Source organism: Mustela nigripes, chromosome 7 (assembly GCF_022355385.1).
Source record: "Mustela nigripes isolate SB6536 chromosome 7, MUSNIG.SB6536, whole genome shotgun sequence".
NCBI lineage: Eukaryota > Metazoa > Chordata > Mammalia > Carnivora > Mustelidae > Mustela > Mustela nigripes.
Genome location: NC_081563.1, coordinates 17,714,626 through 17,738,379, shown reverse-complemented (window position 1 = coordinate 17,738,379; position 23,754 = coordinate 17,714,626). Strand labels below are relative to the sequence as shown.

Sequence of the window (23,754 nt, the reverse complement as noted above, 5' to 3'; positions counted from 1 at the left end):
TGGACCCCAGTTCTGTGCTAAGCCCCAAACCAGGGACTTTAGATCCAGCTGGGCCTGTTGCCTCTCTGCCCAGAATAAGTCCTTTTCCTAGATACATGTCTGAAATTTGGCAACTCAGCAAGACCTTTCATCAGCCCTAGGAGGCCTCTGGGGGCAGCAGAGATGCTCCTGTTGATGGGGAGAGGGAAGCCCACCCAGTGCCTGGCCTTTGGCACAACCCCGGAAGCAGCCAGGACACCCAGTTCCCAGTGTATCAGAGCTGGCAGCGTATAAACTGGGAGTACTTTTTTTTTTTTTCTTTTTAAGGGAGAGAGAGCTTAACCAAAACAATTCAAACAAAAAATCAATTTAGTCAATTTTTTTTAAAAAAGATCTTAAACAAAGCAAGAGTTTACCAGAATTTAGATGTAATTTTCTGTAATTTTGTCATTTAAAACTAGTGCTGATTTCCAAAACAAAGGCAGTTGGGGCGCAATCAGATTGGGAATGAAACCCAATGGAGATCTAGACACGGCTTTGTTGTTGGGATGCCTGACGAGGTCTGAAAATTGCTCAAAAGGATAAGGATAGAGATGCATGAAAGCAGGCTGGAAAGAATGGCTAGTGGAAGTCATTGCTCTGGGGGGGGGCACCCCCCCCCCCCCCCCCAGGAGCCATCTCCAGGGGCTGTTAGCCAGAAGACAGAGAAGTGATGCCCAGAGGTCCACATCTCCCAGGACCGTCTACTCCCCTTTTCAAAGGAGGCCTGGGTACCCCAGCAGGCAGACCACCCACCGTGTGCCCTCCTGCCTGCGACTGCTGTCTCCCCTCTGCACTCAGCAGGAAAGAGGCTTGGCTGTCTGGAGCTCTAATGGATAGCAAGCAAGTCTGGGGTAGATGAACCCCAGCAGTGTAACATCTGTGGTCCCCCTCCTCCTGCCCCCTTCTGCATTCCGGCTGGGTAGACCGCTCCGACAGATATCAGGAGTGAAGCCTGTTTGCTGAGGCACTTTGTCCTGACCCTAAGGCCGGGGGGTTCCTCCTGCAGGCTCTGTTGAAAACTGCCCCGGGGGGTGGGGCAAAGGGGTGACTGAAGGCTGAGGCTAGAGGGGCTCTTTCTTGGAGCCTCACAGAGCCACCCTTGCTTCCTTGAAACCAAAAATCCAAGTGGCTCAGGATGGCCCGGGAGTGTCTCCTGGGGAGGAGACAGACATTCCTCTCCCCTGTGGTCTGGGGAGCCGCTCTCACGCACCGCACCGCACCGCAGAGGGAGCTCTTCTGGGGAAGGCCACAGTTCGTGTTCTGCCTGTTCTGGGTGGGAAGTGAAGGCCGCACAGAGGACTGTTCCACGGAGCCCTAAGAGGAGCGCAGGCTTTCTGCTCATTCCATACCTGGCCTAGCCTCGGGGTCAGAGGGAGAACGGCCTAGGGCTTGGGCTGGAGGACCGGGACTTTGCAAGGCTCTCCCTTTCCTCCCTTGGCGGCTCACAGGCGTTCCCCTGGCCTTCCTTCGCTCCCCCACCTTCCCCTCTGCCTCCTCTGAGGCCCAGCTGCCTTGGGCAGGGGGAGGCCCCACTACTGCTTCCAAGCCGGGTGAGGCCAGCGAGGGAACCGCTGGAGAGCACAGGACGCCAGGAAACGCACGCCTGTCCGCGCTGTCGTGACCCCTCAGGGAAGCACAGATGCGGGCACACGGGAGTATGTAGGCAGCAGAACTTACCTTTGGGGTGCCCGGGGTCGGTGAACTCATACTTCCCCACGCCAATGGTCCGTAGCATCTGCAGCCCGTGGGCCGAGTCAGTCGTGGGGGGCCCATTGGTGGCAGGGGCACCGCTGGGGAGGGTGGCAGACGGCTGGGCTGGTGGTGGTGGAGGCAGCAGGGGCCCGGCCATGTGGCCGTTGCCCACGGCAGTGGGTCCCGGGCGGGCCACCTGCCCCACGCCAGGCAGTGTGGACATGGCCAGGGGCTGCGGGCTGGCATACAGGGCCTGGGCGGGCATGTTGACCACCACGCTGCTCAGTGGCTGGGAAGGTGGCTGTGGGAGCGAGTAGTGGCCTGGCAGCAGCGGGAGCTGGGGCCCCACGTGGGGAGGCAGTGAGGGGGTCACCCCAATGACCGGGGCCTGGACGTTCACAGCCGGGCTGAAGGTGGGAGGCTGGGCCACTCCATAGGAGTGTGCGATCAGGGCGGGCTGGCTCCCGGCGGCCACCGTGGTCACCCATGGCCCTGTGCCTGCAAGGGAGATGGAAGAGATGTCATTTGCTGCAAACATATTCCCTCGGCAAATACCATCTGCCCCGGGCCCTGGGCTGGGTGCGGAGGTCACAGAGGCGGACAAGACACCCACATCCAGTACCCCCAGATCACAAATCTGTGATAATAGTAGCACAGGATAAGTGTGCTGGGGGTACATGAGCAGATGGCCATGGAGGCCCAGAGAGGGAGCACAGTCTGCTTGGGAGAGCTCAAGAGGCAACAAAACCGAGAGGGAAAAAAAGCAGAGACCTTCAAAGAGTGCTGGGTTCAAATCTCGGCTCTGCCATTAATTAGCCAGGAGCTCTGAGCAAGCTGCTTATCTTCTCTGAGCCTCACTCTTCCTCTCTGTTAGACAGAACTAGCAACACCTACCTCAGAGTTCTCCTGGGAGGAACTGAATGAGGAAAACATATTTGGGGGGGAAAAAAAAAAGAAGAAAGAAAGAAAGAAAAACTAGCAGAGTGTCTGGTATGTGTTAAATGTTCCATAAATGTTGGTGTTTTTCCTTCCTTTCTGGAGAAGAGCTGTCTGGCGGAGGTAGGGGGAAAGGTGGACTCTGAAGACAGTAGGTGTCTGCTGGGCAAGGTGGGGACACCAGAGCCTGGAGCCGTGCAAGAGCCCTGTGGTATGGGAAGGGAAAGAAGGGGGTGCGGGCAGTGGGGGGAGCCGGCCAGGGGCTGGAGTCCACTGCCCTGCTGGGGGACCAGGCTTCTTCCTAAGCAACCTCTGCATGGCCGGTCCCGGGGGAAACAACAGAAGTGCATTTTGGCCCATAAGGGAATTCTGATGAGCAACGGGGCCCAGACCCACCTCCTGAGACTTGATACAAGATTCGACGCCAGCTGAGCCCAGGTCAGGCCGAGCAGGGCCAGGTTCCCCTGAGCTGAGCTGACCCAAGCGTGTTTGTGAGTGAAGCCAGAAGACACTGTGACAGGGAAGGACACTCTGGGTCACCTCTGACTGAATGAGTGTGGGGCTGGGTCTCCATCACTCAAATGCCACCTTGGTTTTCATGATGCTGTTGGGAGTGGCAGTATAGACAGAGAGTGGGGAGACTGAGGAAGAGAGTGGGGGCCAGGGGACCACTCAGGACCCCCTAGCCCCAGAGTCGAGAAGGGGAGCTGGGAGCTCCCTTGCAGAAAGAAAACTAGTTGTCTCGTTGGAGACAACTAGAAGCTGGCAAATACTGGCGAAGCAGTGCCGGCGAGATTCTAGAATGGGCTGCTAAGGGGGACTGTCCCCAAGCCCGAAGAATAGGAGCCAGCTGGGAGCCAGCCTGGTGTCTTAAGCACAAGGCATGACATCCGAGGCTCGTTTCTCTCCAGGATTAGTTGGGGGGCCTGGAACGATGCACCAGAACTTGGGAGCACGGCCAGTGACTTCTCTGGGAGCTCTGGTGAAGGTACAGAAAGGCCCATGGAGGCGACTGATGTATGAGAGGGTGACTGGCCCAGAGGATGCTGGGGACCTAAAGGAGGTCTCTGCTGGTGGGCCCTGAGTCCTGCTCGCCCTATTTATCAATGAGCTGGATGAGGAGAGGGAAGCTGTCACCAGCCAGCTGCAGGTGACATAGTATCAGGAAGGCTAGGCCCAGGTCAGCAATAAAGACCCGGAATCTAAGAGATCTAAGAGTCCTCTGGGGAGATATGGACTAGGACTTGTCCGTGAGTCCCTACACTCCACCGCCTCAGGCAGATTGAGAGGAAGGGGGTCACAGCTGCTGCCATCACAGTCTTGGGGTGTCACTGGTGACAGCGCATGTCTGGGGCTAGCAGACAATCAGAAGTGATCTAAGGCTGCGGTGGTCAAAGTAGAGGGGCTGAATGAAGGAGGTGCTGGGCATGACACATGTGGGCTCTGGGCATTGGGTTCTGGGCCCTGAGGGACGCAGAGGGAGATATAATTCTCTGGAGGGTAAAGAAACTGTCAGTCACAGGCTCTGGAGTGTGGCCGAGGAACCTGGGGTGTTCATCCTGCAGAGGACCTGGAGGGGAGGATGAGTGGGGTGTCCAGGTATCTGCAGGGCTCTGGTGTGGAGGGCCAAGGAGCTGAGTTCCGTGTGTCCTAAGGGGAGGTCTGGGACCAACGGGCGGTAACGGGGAAGGTGTTGTTATGGTCAGAGCTGACCCAAGAAGGGCTGGGGTGCTGTAGGAGGTGGGGAGCCCCCAGGCCCAGGGGGAGGGGGAGCATCCCGGTTCTCCTACAAACACCCACAAGGCGAAACCTCCCTGGAAGGTGTGGCTTGAGAAATGTGTGCACCAGAGTACTGAACTCTGGGAGGGGCTGTTCACAATAACACAAAGCAGATTCAGTCACCCCTGTGATGCTGCTCCCCTTCCTTCCTCCTCCCCAAAGCTTTCTTGAGCAGCAGAGAAAGGGGTAGAGAAGCAGCTACCGTCCAGGGCACACGGGGTCCCGACCCGCAGGCAGCCTGAGCCTAGGACTGCAGACCCGTGGGCCGGGGCCTGCTGACAAGCTGGAGCACCTGGGGGACCTCTGACACCCCTTCCAGCCCTGGGGTGGGGGGAATCTCTGGCTGCCGATGACATACGCACCTGGATTGTCGCTCTCCCTCATCTGCTTGGAGGGTGGCTCATCAGTGTCCCAGGGCGTGGACTGATTGATGGGTGTCTGCCCCCACCGGATGCTGGTCGTGAGTCCCTGGGACTGATTGTCCGCTTTGGAGATTCCAGGGGCCTGGGGAGAAGCAGAGCAGGAGGGTGAGCGTGGCCTAGCCAGAGCTGCTGCCTTGGGACCTATTCCCTGAGCGGTGCCACGTGGCCAGCGGGCCAGCGGCAGAGCCCGGGCAGGCCCCAAGCCCAGCACCCCTGTGGAGTGGCAGAGCATCTGGGCTTAGTCCTTGTTAGGCTTCTGCTCCAGTCCCAACCCCGGGAGCACCCGCCCGGTGCCTCCCCGGCCGCCCTCTGCAGCTGCTCAGTCCACCTGAACGATGGGGAAGGAAAGCTTTCTGTGCTGTGAGAAGCGAAGCTCCCGCGGCCCTCGGGTCATGATTTAATCACAGCGTCTACGGGCGTGAGCCGCAGACCCTTGTGTCTTAAGCCCAGGCTCAACGCCACTCTGGGCCTGGCCCTTTGACCTGTGAGAAGAGAAGACCGCTCTCCGAAACACCACCGTTCGGCTCCATCCGGTCCGAGGCCCTGCCATGTGCCCCTTCCCGGAGGAGGTGTAGGCAGGGCAGGGGCTGAGACCCGTGTGAGGACAGCCCAGCCCAGGGGACATCTTCCCTGGGACCCTCGGCTCCTCGTTGTGGGAAGGAGGCAGGCTCTCTGTCTCAGGATCTCATTCTCTAACTTAGATTTTTAGATGAACGAGAGGGATGAGGAGAGCACTGGTTTCTGAGCGACAGTCTTGATGGAATATTATATGGTCATTCAAAATCATGTTTACTGGGCGCCTGGGTGGCTCAGTGGGTTAAGCCGCTGCCTTCAGCTCAGGTCATGATCTCAGGGTCCTGGGATCGAGTCCCGCATCGGGCTCTCTGCTCAGTGGGGAGCCTGCTTCCTTCTCTCTCTGCCTGCCTCTCCGCCTACTTGTGATCTCTCTCTGTCAAATAAATAAATAAATAAAATCTTTAAAAAAAAAAAATCATGTTTACTGAAACGCATAATGAGATGGCAAAATGCTTATAGTATAGTGTTAAATGAGAAAGGCAGGACATAAGAGGGCACAAAGAGAACCTCACATGTACAACGGTACGTGTTGGAGAGAAAAAAAACCAAAGTGCTAGCAGGGGTGTTATCCTCGGTGGGAGGAATATTCTCTTGTCTCTACTTGCCTGTATTGCCAGATTTTCTACTAGGGCCATTACCGTTATAATAAGAAAAAAAGAAGAACAAGAAGAAATCCTACAGCATGCTGGAGAGCCTGGGGTCACTGGGATGTGGTGGGGTGGGGGTGGGGTCTCCGCACAGGTGGTTTCAGGAAGTTTCTGCAGTTTCCAGGACTGCAGCCAGAGCCCCAGCCCGGTTTGGGCTCGGTTGCAGGGCAGAGACCCTCTCTACTGGGGACAGCCACAGACGGCCCAAGGGGCCTGAAGGGGCGTCTGCAGGCTTCTCCCAGGTGAGGTCCACGGTCTTTCTGACTTCTCACAGAAGCTGTCGCAGTGAGCCAGCTGGGAGGGCGGTGCCCCCGGCCGGCCTCTGGGAGCAGCAGGGCTGGCTGGGCAGGGGCAGGCGGAGAGGAGGGAGGACAGCACTTATTGGGTCTCGGATGCCTAACGCAGATGACAAACAGCCTGCATGACAGCGGCCGGAGGAGCGGAGCCGGGTCCCGTTAGGACCTGTGGGCTGCACGGAGCTAATGACATTAGGCTGCACTTTCTCTCTGGCCTGCATTTCGGATGCTTCGCTTCTGTGAACAGAGCAGGAAAACAAAGGGAAAGAGTGAATCTCCGGAGGAAAGAACAGTTCAGTGGACAAGCTTCCTTCTCATCGGGACAGACGGGAGCTTGGGGTTGGCTGTGGTGGTGGTGGTGGTGGTGGTGGGCGGTGGGGAGGAGGCTGGGGATTTAGCCACACTCACCAACAGTCCTGTGGGACGTAGGGAACAAAACTGTGGCTTTTCTCGCATTCTCTAGAGGGCTTTGCAGCGGGCCCCGTCTGTGGTCACCTCCGCATGCCCAGCTTCCCCTGCGTGCTCGCGGACTGGGGGGAGCAGAGGTCGCATCCCATAACCAGAGGCTTGCGAAGGGGAAGGAGCCTGTGGGATGTCTCACTCAGGGCCCTGCCTGGGGGTGAGGTTTGAGGGAGGACACTCCAGCCTCCCTGGGCACCCTCTGCCAGGAGGGGGCGCCGCAACCCTTCTCTGCGGCGCCGGGGTTCCTGGAGGCCTCTCAAGCCAGAGACAGGTCTGGTTTGCAGGGTCCTCCTGGGCCTGGTACTTTGGGGCAGGGTCGGGGAGGGCTCTGGGAGCTTGGCAGCTCTGGCCCTACGGCGGCCGGCGGAGGCCACCAGCTGGGTTGGGGTCTCTTTCTCCACGGTGAGTACCAGATTCTGAACTAGAAAACTCCAGGAGTTCCTGTTTTTGCTCTAAAACTGGGGAGTTTCTGAACTTGAAACACTGCACACTTTTTCAAGGGCTTAGTCCCTTGGCTCCAAAGCCTTCCTGGCGGGTCCTTCCGTTACCTGTTTGTTGGTTAGCTGGGTTGTTCGGCAAGCGAGCACTGGGCCCCTGCTCCGTGCCGGGCCCTGCCCCACGCACCGGGGACACAGTGACTGAGACTCAGCCCTGCTCTCAAGCAGCTGCTCCCAGCAGAGGGGGGGCACTTAGCTCTACGCATGGCAGGCAAGTTAGCCTCCAGAAGGAAGCCGGGGGGCCCAGGGGGAACCCAGAAAGGCTGGGAGCACTGGGCCTGGCTACCACAGTCCTTCTGCTCGGCTGTGTCTTTCATGACTGTCACAAGCAAGTTCTTATGTACAAGAAAGCCGTTCTGCCGTGAGAAGGCAAACGGGTCTTTCATTTTTCCCTTTAGAAAAGATAAATAAGACCACTCAGTCTGCTCGCACTAGCAACTCCTGAAGCGAGGAGCAACTCCCAGCTCAGAAATTTCTGCTTTTTTTTTTTTTTTTTTTTGAAACAACGAAACGAACATCCCTTTCTCCCCTCCCTCCAGAAGAAACTGGATGCGGTCGTGCATTCTGCCACGCGCCCGGGCACTCAGGTGGGTGAGGGATGTTGCAGCAGGTGATGGGAGTCAGCTCGGCCTGACCGGAGCCCCTCCTCCCTCGAAGGGCTCCAGGCCTGAAGTAGAAGCCTCCCAAGTTCTGGAGGCTTCGAGGGCACCACCTACAGGTCCGTGGCTCCAGCTCCGAACTGAGCGCCCGCTGAGACTTTCTCCCTTGGTCCGGAGTCCCCAGAGGTCTCTGACCTCACCGAAGGCCCTCCAGGTCTCGCCCAGCCAGAGCAGGCCTCCCCCAGTTCCGCTTCTCCCTGCCAGGGGGGGTGTCAGCACAAGAATGCCTCAGAAACCAACCCTGAGAACAGCCCAGGAGGAGACGGAGGCAGGGATGGGGGAGGCTCCGCCGGCCCCTCCCATTGCATCACCCGGAACGTCAGTGAAGCCACCCGATGTCTGGCCTTGTGCCAGCATTCCTGGCCATGCTTCTGCTCCCCCGTCCTGATGACACTGGGCAGAAAGAGGCAGATGAGGAGAGCCCTCCTTCTGCCTGGTGCTTCGGAGTGGCCCTCTCTGCCCATTGCTGGGCCGGCCAGACTTCTCTCTGCTTCCCTTTAATGAGATGCTAATTGGATGCATCATTAACGCGGCAGCTTTTAAACCCCGAGCTCTTGTAAATTTTCAAAGGTCACATTTTTACGGCAGCTGACAGCATCCTGCTTCTTTCCGAGACAGAAGAACACTAAAGACTCCGATCCTTTACGGATGAAGCTTTCTGTGAGGCGGAGGCCGGGGCTGAGACGCCCGCTGGTCTGGGGGTAGGAACCTCACCCCATGACAAGCCTCACGGGGCCCCTGGCTTGGGCTGTACCAGCCCAGGTAAACATCGCCCACCTAGTGGTACTGGGGGGCCTGCTGTGCTTGGGGGTGTCTGTGTGGGGCCAAAGGTGGTGCACAATGCAGAGGTGCCTGGCAGAGGGGGTCAGGGGGCACTTTTCCTCTGGGGATTCTCCCGTGAGGCTGTGACCGCCCAGAGGGGCTCATTTTGGCTAGTCGGTCCACTCCGAGGGAGCACCTTTTTCTTTTTTGCACATAGTGCCACGGAGGTGAGCATCCCAGGGGGTCAGGAAGGTTTGAGACAAGATGGGAGGGAGTTGCCTGGGGCGCTCACGTGCCTGCTGGTTCTGGGACCGACATACTGTGCATGCGATGATCACAGTCTCCTCACACTGCCTCTCAGGGCCTGTACGGACCCCGTCCTGGTGGGGCAGCTCCGTGACAACAGGGACCCGGTGTGGTGCCTGGCCCTCTGCAGGTGCCCAGGGAACGAACAAGCAGGTGGCGTCTCTGAGCTCTGGGTCTGGCCAGCGGTAGGGGCATTCCTCACTCCTAGTGCAATGCATGGGGTGTGTTCCAGAAGAGGGGACCGTGTCCACTGTGCGGATGTGGAGTAGCTCGGTGCCCGTGGGAGATGGCAGGCAATGAGCTCCCCTTACTGGGGAGATGAGGATCCAGACTGTGGGGGACTTGTGTGCGGGGCCCCCCAATGTCATCGCCCTGAATGCTGCCAGGGGCTGCTTGGAGGCCTGGCTCTGTCGGCCCCCTCCCACGTGCCTGAGTGGGACGGAAGATGTGGGGTGCTGAGATTGACACCTGCCTCTCCGGGGCTGGGGGATGGCCGGAGGAACCAGAGCTCAGCTTCTTCCACTGTTTGTCCAAGGAGGTCAGAAGAAGGTGACTCAAAGGAGCTTGGAAGTCAGGGATAGCATCCAGAAGGAACGGGGCTGGTGTTGGGCCACAAAGTCTAGGCAGGATTCACCAAGGGAGATGGATGCAGGCCGAAGTCACCACCAAGAACCTCACAGCAACAAGTGCGTTTCCCGCCTACAGACATTTGACAGAGTCAGGCTCCAGAGTCCACTTTAGGGGTTCAAGTGGCCTCCTTTGGGAGGAGTAACGACAATGCCAGTGCATGTGTCTGTCTCCTGCTGATGCTGATAAACCTGCCTCCCCAGATCAGAACCTGTGAGCTTTGACCTTCTTGTCACTTGTGGGGACTGACAGGGCTGGCAGAGACTGCCTTCTGCTGGGCGTCATGAACACGGCTGGGCCCATCCTTTAAAAAGCAATGAGCCTCTTCTGCTCAGGGGACCCCAGAGTCCCCTAGCCCTCACCTCCGTTTAATGGGCTGGACAAAGCTTCCCTGTTCACTGTGGGCCAGAAGCACTGCGGGACCCTGGGTCATAGTGGTAGTCAAGCTCGGCTCCTGCCCTCAAGCCATCTGCACCAGCAGGACGGGACAGGCCTGTCCAGGGACCAGGAGGATGACCCAGGCTGGGAGAGTGGCCGCAGGAAGCAGACCCATGAGGCTATGACATTATGCCAGCTAAGGGCCAAGCTTTTCAAGAGGACTGCCAGGCAGTTCCTGGGCCCCTCAGCAACGCTGCTCAGAAGAATTCCACCAGGCAACTCTGGTCAGCAGCAGACGGTCCAGCCAAGACCTCTCAGAATCTGTGCACAAATCTGTGAGGTACTTGGAGATATTGTTTAAAGCCACTAGAAGAAAAAAGTCTACTGTGTATATTGCAGAATAGCAAAAGACCAAAAAAGTCATCTGCGTGCTGCTCTCGACATATGAATACGACAGTTCTGTATGTATCCTTTGTGTCCACAAAAGATGCCTGCCGCTTAACTCTAGTGGGGACCAGGCATAAAGGCTTCAACTAAAGCGAGAGCAGCGTCTCCCTAAGCACACCCCAGCTGGGTTGGGGCGGCGGGGGGAGAGGTCTTGGGTGAAAACAGACAACCCACAAGGAGGACAATAGCAGTGGGTAACCCAGAGCTGACCCCACTCTGAACTTGACCTGCAGCCTTGGTTTTGCCTCACGACTTCCCACAATTTCCACCTAAATTGGAAAAGACAAGCATTGGCTCTGGGTTTTGAAGGCCCCTTCTGACGAAGGACTGCTGTTGTTGTGGCCTGAGCACCACCCCCGGATGTTGGGCATCGTCTCTGACTGCTCGCACCTTGGCCACACCACCCCCTTCTCCCAACCTGAGGTGGGAGCCAGAGAGCTTGCTCTGCCAGCTTCCCTTGAAGCTGGGTTCCAGGCATGGGCCCTGCTGCTCAGACACACTTGGGGGAGATTTTGGTTTGGAAGTTGGGCAATGTGGGGAAGCCAGTCCAGCTCGGAGCCTACGGTCTGCAGAGGTTGGTGGCAGAGACCCACGGATTTGGGAGCACGCCGCTGGTTGGAGGCACACTGACGGTAGAGGCCCTGGGGTCCCAGGAATAGCATCCGCTGTGAAAAGCTGTTGTTGCCTTTCCCTTTTTACTCTGGAAGGTTCTCAAGGCTCCTCTGAAAACAGCCAGAGTCGGTTCCCACCCAGCTCCCAGCAGAAGCAGATCTGCTCAGGGCCCTCGGATCACCAGGTCCTGGGCTACCGCTGGGGATCCCATCACAGCTGCGGCTCGCACAGCAGGACAGGCCACTCCCTTCAAAGAGTGGTTGTTTCTTCTTCTCAGCATCCCTGCCCCTGCAAGGCATTGAGGTTCTTCACGGTGTCTAGCCCACCTTTGGGGGCGGGCGGAGACAGGTTTAAACTATTCAGACCCGTATACTGGGGCTTGAGTGCTGGAACCTCCCCGGGGCTCTTGCACCACAAAGGCAAGACCCTAGGAAGGTGATTTTTACTTGAAGAATGGTATTCTAAGGTTGGCCATTCAGGTTTGGGGAGGAGCTATTTTGGTGTCTGGGTTTTTTAGATTATAGCTGGTGTTTATGCCTAGGTTGTTGGCTTTCTGGGACCGGCAGGCTGTCAGTGAGAGCTCGGATGCCAAGGTCACACAGTGGAGCGCCGACCACCTCTAACGTAGGGGTTCTCCAACGTGAGTGCTCGTGAGTATCTGGGCGTGTGTATGTGTGTTAGGAATCCAGGTTTCTGAACCCACCCGGAACTCCCGAGGGCCCTGAGCAGTAGGCCTGGGGCAGGGGGCCCCTGAGTCCACGTGGTGGTGTAACAGGCCGACCCGGGGAGGAAGGTAGTCTTTGGACCTTACTCTGGGGAGCTGTGACAGTTTGGATGTTCAAGGTTGCAGGCGTGTGGGGAACCTAGTCCCGGAGGCTGCTGGCCAGATGCTAAATGGGACAGATTTCTGGGTCTTGCTCACGCGGCTCATGGGAGCCGGCTTCTTGGTGGCACCATCTCCACGGACGCCTGGCCCCAGCCTTGGTTTCAAGGGGTCAGAAGGATGTTTTGTTAGATGCTAAAGCTAGAAATGCGTGGCCTCTGGGGAGAGCATAGGACATTTATGGGTCTCTCAGTTCTCATTTCAGGACTGCCACCGAACTACAAACAAAAGAATCATCACAGCTAAATCCCCACGCAAGGCTCGGGGAGGCTCTCTGGAGCCCCTCCTGCTCTCATTCATGAGGATGCCCTCTCTGGCCCCCTGGACCCAGGCCGGCGCCCTCGGCCTCCCCTTCAGAGCACCGCCATAATATGCTCCAGAGACCGCTGAAATTTCTAATAATACTAACCAATGATGTGTTAAATTGAGACACTTCTGGCTCGAATGCCGGAAACTGCATGATGGTTTAAAGGACCAGTGCTTACCTTTCTCTATCAATTTGCTGCTAAATTACTGCTTTCGGAGCAACTTACAGAAAAGTAATTCTTTATTTAAATTTTAATTTCAATCTTGTCATTTTAAATATATATTCAGATTCCAATCATATTACAGAATATGATGATGTCTCTGGGGGGCAGGTGTTCCTGCCGGCAACCTGGGTGGGGGGTAGGGCATGTGTTGGGGGAGGGGCAGGAGAGCCTGGTAAGGAGGGAGTGGCCCCTGGGGACAGCTCGGCGAGGGCAGCCCAAGTGCTGGGATGGGAGATAGAGCTGGAGGCCAGTGCTCTGCTTCTAACCTGGCCTTGTGACCCCAGGCTTTGTTGCCAGCAACCATTGATGCCTTCCGGCGCCTTCTCTCTCATGGGGCACCCCAAGGGCCCAACAAGACCAGCCGTAGACACACACCAGGCATAGATGGAACGGGCTGCCCGGACTGCCGCCATCTTTACGGCTCACATGTATTGGGCGCCATCTACATGCCAGGCACGGGCACGACGTGATTTCCTTCCACGAGGAGTTCCATGATTTTACCTGTATTTTACGGATGACAGTAATTGGGCCTGGAGAAGTTTGATCATAGCTAGTGTAGGCCAGACTCGGGCCTCTTACCCATGTCTGTTCTACCCTTAGGCCGTCGGAAGTGATCTGGGGTGGCTGGAATGTTCCAGGCCACCGCCTCATAAAGAGTTCAGCCATGTCAAGGCTGCACCCACCCACCCCGTTGGGGTAACACGGAGACACCCGCCCCTGGTGCTCTGAGTACCAGCCATGGCCTCCCCTCCCCACACCGTATCCAGCCCAACGGAGCCTCCTGCTCAGACCCTCCTAGCATACTCTACTTCCCTCATGTCTCCTATTCCCTCAGGCCACACACCCTAAGCCATCGCGGATGTGTTTCCCCAAATGCTGCCAGTGCGGCCTTGACACTGTCTGGGGGGGCCCGTTCTTCTGTCTCAGAGCAGGGCCATATAGATACCTCCCCTCTCTAACGTGGATGGTGCCGCGGGGCCCACCTTCAAGTCCCTTCTGTCTCCAGCTCTCCCTCTCTCAGCAGCCCTTCCCCTGGGCTTTCCAACCCAAGACCTGAAAACTTGAGAACTCGTTGTCTGACCACCTCCCCTGCCACTCTAGCATCCATCTGCCTTCCTCTTCCACGCTGTGCCCTCCGTGGGTTTCTGGACGTCCCCACTCCATCCGCCCCCCGAGCTCTGCCCAACCCTGCAAAGTACTGTAGCCATCGTCTTCCTCTGGCTTCCTCCTTCCTCCTCCTTGAAACTCTCTGCCCTTCTGTTTCTGGAACGGTGCCCTTCCTGGTTTCCTACCCAAACGGCTTCTGTGGCGATCCCCGGCTTCCCCTCTCGTCAGTCCTGCGACGTGGCCCTGCCCCAGGGCTCATGCCAGGCCCCCTCTCTCCCTCTCTCAGGGCTGTTCGGGCCTTAACGTCTCCCATAATTATTTTTCTGATAGGAAACATCTGCGAGGTAGCCCCTGCTTTCGATAGAACCCAGCTTCCTATAGTACTCTGGAAGTACATTTGCTTTTTCCTTTCCCCACATCAAAGTCTATACCTTGGAGACGTTTCTGCTGAAAGTGCAGCTCGGATGGCTCCCCTTACAGACGTGAAGCAACCGTGGCTGGGGCTGGGTTCGGCACTGTGCTCTCTCGTGGGCCCTGTCTGGCTCCCCAGCCCCTTCCCTCCAGCCCCCTGCCCCCACGGATGGGCCTCGTGGACAAAAGACATGATAAATCTGGCAGAACCTTACAACTCAAAGCTTTCAACTTGCCTCTAACAACTTTCAACTGAAAACTTCTTAGTCCCATTTCCAAGTTACTTTTCATCCATTACAAAACCCACAACATTTTCAAAGGGGCTTTGAAATAAGATCACCTAGAAAAAAAAAAAAAAAGCCCATCACAAATGAAAGTCTTTGAAAAGAAAGAGGCCCTTTCCTGTGCTTCAGTTCCCTCTGATATCAGTTTCCCTTTCATTCTGCTGAAAGGTACAGGGCAGGCCTGGCCCTCAGCAGACGCCTGTGATGTGAGGATGCGAGTGGCCCAGACGGACCGACGGGGCCGAGGAGGAGCGCGCGGGGCACCTGCTCGCAGAGCTGGGATGGGCCTTTCATCGCCCCCCGGCAGCCGTTGCTCCTTGTAACCCGCGTGGCCCCCGCTCAGAGGCCCAGCGGCCCGGCGCGTTCCCGCTCACCTTGGCCTTGGTGCCGAGGCAGCTCCCTCCGGCGCACAGCGACCCGTCTTCATTCTTAACAGCGAAGTGGGCGGGAAAGAAGGCTTGGCCAGAGCAGCCTCACCCTGGCCTTTGATGGGACATTTCCCAAATGCCGGCCCCCGCAGGCAGGGATACTCCGGGACCACCCCTCCACCTCCCAGCCTCAGAGCCGGTGACACCCCCATCCTCCCCAGGGTCAGCTCCACACTCACAGAGGCACAGCGGCAAGAGCCGTTTCGGTGCCTTTGTCCTTCTCAGATTTGAAATCCTCAGTGAATCTGGGGAGAAGATCCTCTGTGCCAGTGTGCGGTGTGCGGCTGAGCCGGGAGTGGGTATGGGGCTACCCGTGCGTCCCTGACTGAACTATGTGCTGGTCTGGCCTGGCCCTCAGAGGCCTGGACTCTGAGCACCCAATATTGATCCTGGACCAGGCTCCCAGGCCTCCTGGAGATGGTTCCCAGCCCCTCCAGGGGACACAGCAGGCTCTTTTTGGGGCCAGGGACTGGCCTGGCCACTTTGCCCCTTGACGCCCTGCCAGGCCCTCCCTATCGGGCATTTGGGGAGTAATCAAGCCTGCCTTGGGTGCAGGACTCGCCCCGGAGCCAGTAAGAACCCCAAAATGAGTTCCGGCTGGCTGTCTGCACCTCCCCCTGGGGGTCCTTTCTTCAACAAACACCTAACACTCCTTTTAAAACTCCTGTGGTCTACCCTTCGAGTCGTGGGCCTCGGCAGAGGATTCCTTACCTTTTTCACACAGACAAAGGCCCGCCGGGGAGAGGGGACAGTTCTGAGTTCTGAAGGCCTCTGCCGTGTGACTTGCACAGCCGACTCTCCGAGCATGAAGTTAACTGAGAGCTCGGCAAGGCGGTCCTGACACAGACATCTTTAGCGACCTCATTAGAGCCTTAACAAGAGAGGGGATTGTGGCAGGGTCGCCCCAAGGTCAGGCGGGACAATGAAACAAACAAGGCAGCACAAATGTCCCCGTGAGGCAGCTCCTCAGACGGGATGGCACCGCTGAAGGAACTGAAACAGTTTCACTGCTGGGACTTCAAGACTCTGACACTGATGCAAGTCAGCACCCGAGCTTGTGTCTCGGGACTGGAGCCTAGGTTCTGACGTGGTAAGGGACCGACCAGCTCTGCGGCGGAATATTCCAGAAGCATGCAGGCACTCCATGAACACCTTCCCAGCTCTCTGGCCCTCTCTCTTTCTCTCTGCTTTCTGCTTGCTCAGGCTTTCTGCCACCATAACAACTGGCAGCCAGGCACGGCCCTGAGGGAGAGGAGTGCCCTCTGGCCACAGTCCAGCTCAGCTCCCTTGGTTCAGAACTGAGGTGGTTTGAGTGATTTTTCTTTCTTTTTTTTTTTTTTAAGGAGGTGGCATTGTTCAGTACCAGTCTGTCTCTTCACCGAGCTTGCTGGATTTCTGTCCCAGCTCACTGGAGGTCCAGGTGCGGGACAGAGAGTGCTGGTGAAGGGAATGGGAGTCCCAGGGAAGCAGCTTTCTCGGGGCAGGTTGAGTTTCTCTTCCTCAGCCTCAGGAGTGACAGTGGAGGAGGACCAGGGTCGCAGGTGACCAGAGCAGCAGAAGGCCCCGGCCCTGCTCTGTAAGGGGCTTGCATGACCACGATTCTGTCTCCCAAACTGCTTGGACCTGACTCCGCATGGGGACGGCCGAGGGAACGCACGCAGGGCTTGCCGCCTGTGGCTGTTCGCTGCGGATCCCTGGGTCAGGCCAAGGGGTCCCGGACCAGCCCCCCTCCACCGATGCCTCAGTGGGGGCCCAGGCTGCCCCGTCCAGGCTGCCTTCCTCTCATCGCCGAGTGAGGCCTCCACCCTGCCCTGCCCTGCTCCCTGGCTACCGTAGCTTCGTCAGTTCGTGCTGGTGCTCATTGGCTTCTGCTATATCGTTCATTCATTCATTTACCCCACACTTACTGAGAAACTACCCCGTGCTAGAAGCACAGGGAGGAACAGTCTACGGCCTTGGAGAGCGCACCGGCTAATGGCTAATGGTAATTAAAATGGTAACAGCCAACAGCTACTGAACCCTTAGGTGCGCCACTTTCTACCCTCAAGGCCAGGAGTAGTTTGAGACCAAGGTCCGGCCGTCCGTCTGTTCTGTACTGACACAACTCAGGATGCCATAACAAAATACCATTGACTGCCTGATGTAACAACAGAACTTCTTGTGCTTCTGGAGGCTGGAAGTCCAAGGTCGGGGTGTCAGCATGGCTGGGGTCTAGTGAGAGCTCTCCTGGGTCTGCAGATGCCTGCCTTCTTGCTGAAAATTCTAGTCCCTCTTCTTATAAAGACACCGATCTCTTCATGGGGCCTCACACTCATGATCTCATCTTAATTTAATTATCTCCAGAAATCCTCATCTCCAAATGCCATCACAATGAGGGTTAGGGTTTCGACAGACAAAATCTGGGGAGACACGGTTCAGCTGATGGCTCCTGCAAAGCATGGACGCAAGGATGGTTTAGAAGATGCTGGCCGGCTGGAGAGAAGCTCGGTCTGCGGGCTGTTTCCGGGCTGCACCTTGTCCACCAGACCCCGAGGGGTGGGGGGTATTTAATAGAGGGACACCCAGGGGCCTGACCAGCATACGGTGGGTCTGCCCATAAGCCTGAGCTCTAATTTTCTGACGGTTTGCTTTTTTCCTCTCACAACATAATCTCCATGATCTCTAGTCTTTCCTGAACGCTGTTGAAAGGCTTGTTGTATTTATCTCCGGAGAATCCGCCGTGCCCCTGTGCAATTTTCCATTGTCATGGTTCATTTTAATTTCCTCTAAGGCTGTTGGCCACTCTTGTGTTCAGAAATAGCTTGTTCCACTTAATAAAAGCGCTTAAATATGCAGACACGAGAAGTTTCCTTTGCTTGCTCCTAAATAACATAGTGAGTGGAGCGAGTTCGCGTTCCCTGCCTCGCGCAGTGAGGCTGAGCGCACGCCAGGTGGCTTCCCGGGAAGGAGAGGCTTGGAATGAAAGGTGCAAGGGTAGAAACAGAATCCAAGAATTTCTAGGGGAAACCCAGCCAGCCCGGACTCCACACATTGCCATTGTCTGGCTGGCAGCACGCCGGCCTCCTGAAGCACCTTCCCCCTCCAGAATGATCGGGGCTCTGGGTTTGAGGCCTTCTCCCCCTCCAGCTTGCCCTATGACCTTGCACAAATCAGCCCCTTGGAGCCCCTGCTTCTTCACCTATAAAGCTTGCGTGGTCAACCGGCTTCTAAAGACTGATTTCGGTGAAGGGCAGACGTCCCCTGTTTCCAGGAGCTGGCACAGAAGCCGGGACAAAGGAAAGAGCTCACGGCATTCAAGAAAGGGCAGCTGTTCGGACCTGAGGGGACTCAAGAATGCAAGAAGGAAGCTGTGCCCACGGCAGTCTTTCTTCTGCATCATTTTGCTCTGGGCTCCTGGGGCCAGAGGATCCCCCACAGGCTGGGGATTATGGAGAAAGGACAAAGGAGAGGAAAGCAAGCTGAATCTGAATTCACACACCGCACCTGTGGGAAGCCTGGTTGTTTGGCCACGAGACCAAAGCCAGAGCACCTCGGGCTCTGGCGGCAGTTACTCCGAATTGCAGGTCAAGGTCTTGGGGCTGTGTTGGGCTTGTAGCCCCAGAGAGCCAGGGGCAGAGTCGCAGGGCACCCTTCTTTGGCTTAACGAACAACGCTTAGGAACCATGAGTCTTAGGATGAGAATAGGAAGGAAGAGGAGTGAGTCGCACGGACTTAAAATTCCTGATGGAAGGGCAGCTCAGGAAGCCAATTCCTACCTAGCAGGGGAGGGGCTCAGCAGGATGTGGAAGCCTCCTGGCCCTACAGAGAAACCCCAAGCTTAGCTCTGGGATTGGGGGTGCTGGCAGGGCTAGAAGTGCCATTCGCCCAGGAACTGCTGTTCCTGGGAATCACCTCCGGGGCGGAGGGCCCTTCACTCCTATAAATACCCCCAAATAAGCCCGTCCTCTCACTCGCCTGCATCCAGGGTCAAGCTCTGACATCCCAGTTTATGCACACACGCGCGTGCACGCGCGCACACACACACATACACACACACTCACATCTACTGACACACGCATACCTTCTCCACGCCCGCACAAACCCACACGGCCTCAACCTGTGTGGGCTTCGGGGGGACTCCAGCCCCCACAGGGCAGGAGACGCTGGCAGATACCCTCTGCTTGCCCCCAAAATCTTTTCTTCTCCCACAGCTCTGCAACACGAGTCCCCCGTGGCCACTTTGAGCTTCCCTCCCAGACACTTTTTCCTAAATCAGCTTCCAATCTGACTCATTTCAGTTTTAAAACAAGAAAACATCAACAAACACGATGGAGGGGAACAGATGGTAACAATTACAGGAGGGAGAAAACAGAGCCATTCCCTCTAGAAGGGGCAGGCAAACATATTGTCTCCTGACAGTGCATTGCCCCCCAGCTACCACTGTGTGAACCTGGGGGCTGGGCTCCCCAGAACTGTCCCCACCTTGGGGCACAGGTCAGCCCTGGAGGGGCTGTGAAGGCCTCGGAGCACCACAGGGCAAGGCCTCCCTGAACCAGGCAACAGCCTGGTCTCCAGGGAGGCAAGTCTGGACGTTCCTGCAGATTCCAGGCCACCTCACAACCTCTGACGTCCTGTCTAAGGTCGGAGATGTGGGTGAGACGCTTCCTCCCCTGCTGTGACTATGGCGGCAGGTCTCCCCTGCCAGAGCCCTGAGGGCGGGACAGGGTCTCTCACCTTGGTGGGGAGGGCCAGGCCGCCTGGTTCAAAGGCAAATCCTGCCACTTACAACTTAGGTGGGCTGAGCCGAGCTAATGGACCTTTCTGTGCCACTACTTCCCTAATAGGGATGATTCTAAAACCTACACCACAAGAGTGTGAATAAATATATGCAAAGTTCTGAGGACCAGGCCCAGCGCACATGGACGTTGCATGTGCAAGCCGTCTTGTTGTTACACCCCATGCAGACAGCCTGCTTCTCGTCAAGGTCTGCCGAGTGGAGGGCATTGCAGGAAGGGGAAGCCATGCCCCGAAGGTAGGGCCCAGAGGACAAGCTCTGCTGTTGAGGCAGGTGCCTGAGGCCCGGGAGCATTGGATGGCCAGGGCCAGGGTCCTGAGCGGGAGTCTGCTGGGCTCTATTTCTCCATCCCGTGTGTTTTGAGCAGAACAAGGGCTCTGCCCTCTGGCAGATCAGACTGGTGGAGATGGGCAAGGAAGCAGGTGCATGCCGGGGAGATCAAGTGCTGTGACAGAGGGGGGCACCCACCCTTGCCCTGTGGGTGAGGCTGAGTCCCGAGGGGCAGGAGGATGGGTGTGGGGGTGGAGGGACGGGTAGTGGGCAGTTCTGGGCGCAGGGGGCATGATGCCTTTGGGAGACAGAACAGCAAGGCATCAAGAGTGAGGGGTTCGAGTGCCCCACGCAAGGGTTCAGTGTCTCTGAGCCTCAGTTTCCCCATCTGCTGGGTGAGAATTATAGTCCCCTCCATCCCAAGCCCCATGTGAAGAAGAGAAGCAAGGATGTGTATCAGACATGCTTCGCCGACTTCCCAGCACGTGAGGCGCTCACCACCTTTGGGACAGGGCTTTCTCCCACAGGTCCTGTCTTAGCCACACTTAATGCACGCAAGCTCTCACGCAGGGTAAACGTTTCCTGGCACACCCGCGGTCACATGGGTCGTCACACGCTGCTGTGGACTCAGTGTCTGCCCCCGGAATTCGTGCGTCGGAAGATCGATCCCCACATGGTGGGGGGGTGCCTCTGGGGGAGGTGACTGGATCTCAGAAGTGGAGCCCCCCGGAGGCATCGGCCCCCTCTCCGCTCTGCGGTGAGGAAACTGGATGGGTCATCAGGCTGCAGGCCGAAGAGCCTCTCACCAGCCCTCATCGTGTGGGTGTCCTGACCTCAGCCTTCCAGCCTCCCAGCTGGTGGCGGATAAATTTCTGCTGTCGAAAAGCAGGTCCCCGGGTCACGGCACTTTGTTCTGGCAGCCTGAGGTAGAAAATACACGCATCCTCCCACGTGCTCACATACAAGGAGACACCAGTTGGCATGCACTGTGGACGCCCCGTCTCCCCCTTGGCTTCCATCTGGTCCCCTCTCCCACCCCCGGACTCTGCTGAGCCTCCAGCCCCGTGGGAGGTGCTGTGGCCGTGCCTGTTCCAGGGCCCTGGGTGGGTGAGGTGGGCCACACTTAACTGCTGCAGAGCTGCCTCTCTGTGCTCCTTGTGGCAGGCCGTAGCAGGCGAGGGGGCTCCGGGATGAAGGCGAGGAGGGTATATCCTATACCTTCTTGCCCCTTCCTGGGGCCTGTTCCTTAAAAACGTGCATCAGGCCACTTCTCTGTTAAGCATCCCCAAAATAAAGAGGGGAGACTCTCTGCCACACGCTATTTCGGCAGCTGCTTCTATTTTTTTTTTTTTTTTAAAGATTTTATTTATTTATTTGACACAGAGAGAAAGATCACAAGTAGGCAGAGAGGCAGGCGGGGGGCAGGTGGTGGGAAGCAGGCTCCCTGCTAAGCAGAGAGCCCGATGCGGGGCTCGATCCCAGGACCCTGGGATCATGACCTGAGCTGAAGGCAGAGGCTTTAACCCACTGAGCCACCCAGGCACCCCAGTTGCTTCTATTTTAAAACATATTCACATCCCCCCTTGTTCTCCTGGGGGGGGGCAGCATTTTCAAATTCTTCTCGGTCTGTGCATTTCCTGACCTGGGGGAGGCTGTCCTGTTTGAACAGGGGACGAGCCTGGTCCTCTCCTTCCGTTTGCTGTGGGCACCCACTGCTGTTCCTCCCTCGGCTCTCTGGGTAACCTGGACAAGACCCTTCCCTCACGCGCCCCTTTGAAAGTAGCAGAGGGTCTTGGCTATCCCTTCATGTGTGTCTTGAGCTGCCGGGCTGTGCGCCATCTAAGACCTCCTGCCTGCTCTGTGAATGCTGGACCTGGCTTCCCATGCAGGTTTGTCCCCTGGGGGTTCTCATTGTACGCGGCACACAGTAGCCCGGTTTACCCGTCCGTCTCTGCGGGTTTGGCCTTCCCTAAGTGTCAGTGTTTCTCAGGGTGCCATAACGTTCTCATGCCTTCCTCTCTCCTACACCTGCACGGGACCCTGCTTGCACTTCGGGACCTGATCATTGCCCAAATGCCAAATCTTCAGCACCTCTGATTCCAGACCTTACATGTTCAAATGCCAAGCAGATACCTCCACAGGGGTGCTTAGCCTGCACCGCTCCAGATCGGCTCCCTCCGCTGAATTTTGGGCTCCGTAGTTGGTCCTAGCCCCCACAACAGAGCTCCCCTTCCCCATAGCTCACTCTGTTGTATCCTTGAAGACTCTGCTCTGGCATCTCTTCCTGAGAAGCGTTCCCTGTCCTGGCTGGGCCACAGGTGTCACCTCTGGGCCCCAACACCCCACGAGGATGGAGCCCTGTGTATTCCTGTTTGCTCGTCTGTCCCCACCAGGTCATGAATTCCTTGAAGTCGAAGACTGTACTTTACCTTCAGGAAAGGGTCCAGGACATAGCAGGTGCTCAGTAAAGGTTCAAGGGGGTGAATGGAAACCTGGCCATGCCACTCCTGTATCAAGCCTCAGGGGCTCCACGCTGTCTTCAGGGCAAAGCATGAGTCCTTCCACACAGCCTGTGAATAACCCCCAGGATCAGACCCCAGTCTGGTCTCCAGTTTCATACCACACCACACTCCTCACATGCTCCAGAACCTTCTCTCTCCACCCCCACCCATTCTTTCCTTGTCGCTCAGCCTCTGTATTTCCAGTCCTCACTGGAGTGTTCTGTCACCACCTCTTTGCTTGCCTAACTGGAACTTAAACTTCAGCATGAGTGTTACTTCCTCCAGGAAGCCTTCCCTGACCACTCCCTATGCCCAAGTCTGGGCTGTATCTTCCTCCTTTGGGTTGTGATAGGGCTCAGGGCTGATCTTGATCTTGGGATTCCTCACAGAGTATTGTCTATTTCCTCATCCCAGCTGTAAGTTCCTTGAGGGCCTGGGCTGGGACATAATTGGCATACTAAGTGTTTGTTGAATGAATGTGTGAGAGTACAAATGAAATGGTTACTTCATGTGATTTCTATTTTTTTTTTTTTTCCACTGTTGAAATGCTCTGGTGGGCCACAGATTCATTTTTTCACCATTTTCATGGACAGGGTGATGTTATTGCCAAGGCTCTAAAGTCATGTGTCAGCTCGTGGGTATTGATAAATCCAGTGAAAAGGGCTGATGATCTTAATGGGAAGATGATAACAAAATTTTATTGAGTATTAACTTTATTAAGTACTGAGCTAAACTTTTTACTGTCTAGTCTAATCTACTCCCCATAACTAGGTTCACTAGGTAAGGCTCAGAGAGGTTACTTAACTCTCTCAAAGCCGCACAGCTAAGAAAGTGGAGCTGGGATATGAAAACCTGTTTACTTAGCTGCTGAGCTGCAAAACCTAGGATTATTTTAATTCTGGGTAATAGTGCCTGGGTGAGCTATCTAATCTGGGGCCCCACCCCACATGAACCCCACAAAGGAACCCCCAGCCATGGCTGCCCACTGGGTATAGATGGCAGGTGATACCCAGTTCCTCCTGAGGTAAGACTCTCAGCTCCTCTCAGTTCAGGCTCAGGTCTGTGCCCTGTGTTCCCTCCCCGCCCCTCCTGCCAGCCCCAGCACCCCACTGCCTGGGAAGAAAGAGAGGCTGTGCAGGTAAAAAGGACTCAGGACCTCTCCATGGCTAAGGTCCACCTTGGGAGATGCAGTTAGTGGGCAGCTGCAAGGCAGCTGGAGGGTTTTCTGGTTTTTTTATCGAAGCACGTCTGAGGGTGTGGGAGGGACTCCTCCAGGGATCTGGGTCACAATCACAGTGAAAGGGCATTTCCAGCACTCCGATGATGCTAGGTTTTACTTTTAGGAGCTCAGCAGGACCTTGCGGGGTAGGTCCAGGCCAAGCTGGGAGAGGGGATGTGGAGCCGGGCTTGAGTCCTTTGCTTTTCCAATGGCCATTCTGAGTGGGAG

At 56.7% G+C, this 23,754-nt stretch overlaps 1 protein-coding gene across 3 annotated transcripts in view; it reads right to left on the bottom strand.

Moving 5' to 3' along the window:
- The window catches only part of KLHL29 (kelch like family member 29), a 294,701-nt gene that overhangs the window by 56,585 nt on the left and 214,362 nt on the right, over positions 1-23,754 (bottom strand). For all 3 annotated transcript variants that reach the window (XM_059405212.1, XM_059405211.1, XM_059405210.1), the window contains 2 exons: positions 4,791-4,932; positions 1,699-2,211 (listed from right to left, as the gene is read on the bottom strand). In XM_059405212.1, coding sequence (XP_059261195.1) covers positions 1,699-2,211; positions 4,791-4,932 — 655 coding nt within the window. The remainder of the gene's footprint in view (positions 1-1,698; positions 2,212-4,790; positions 4,933-23,754) is intronic.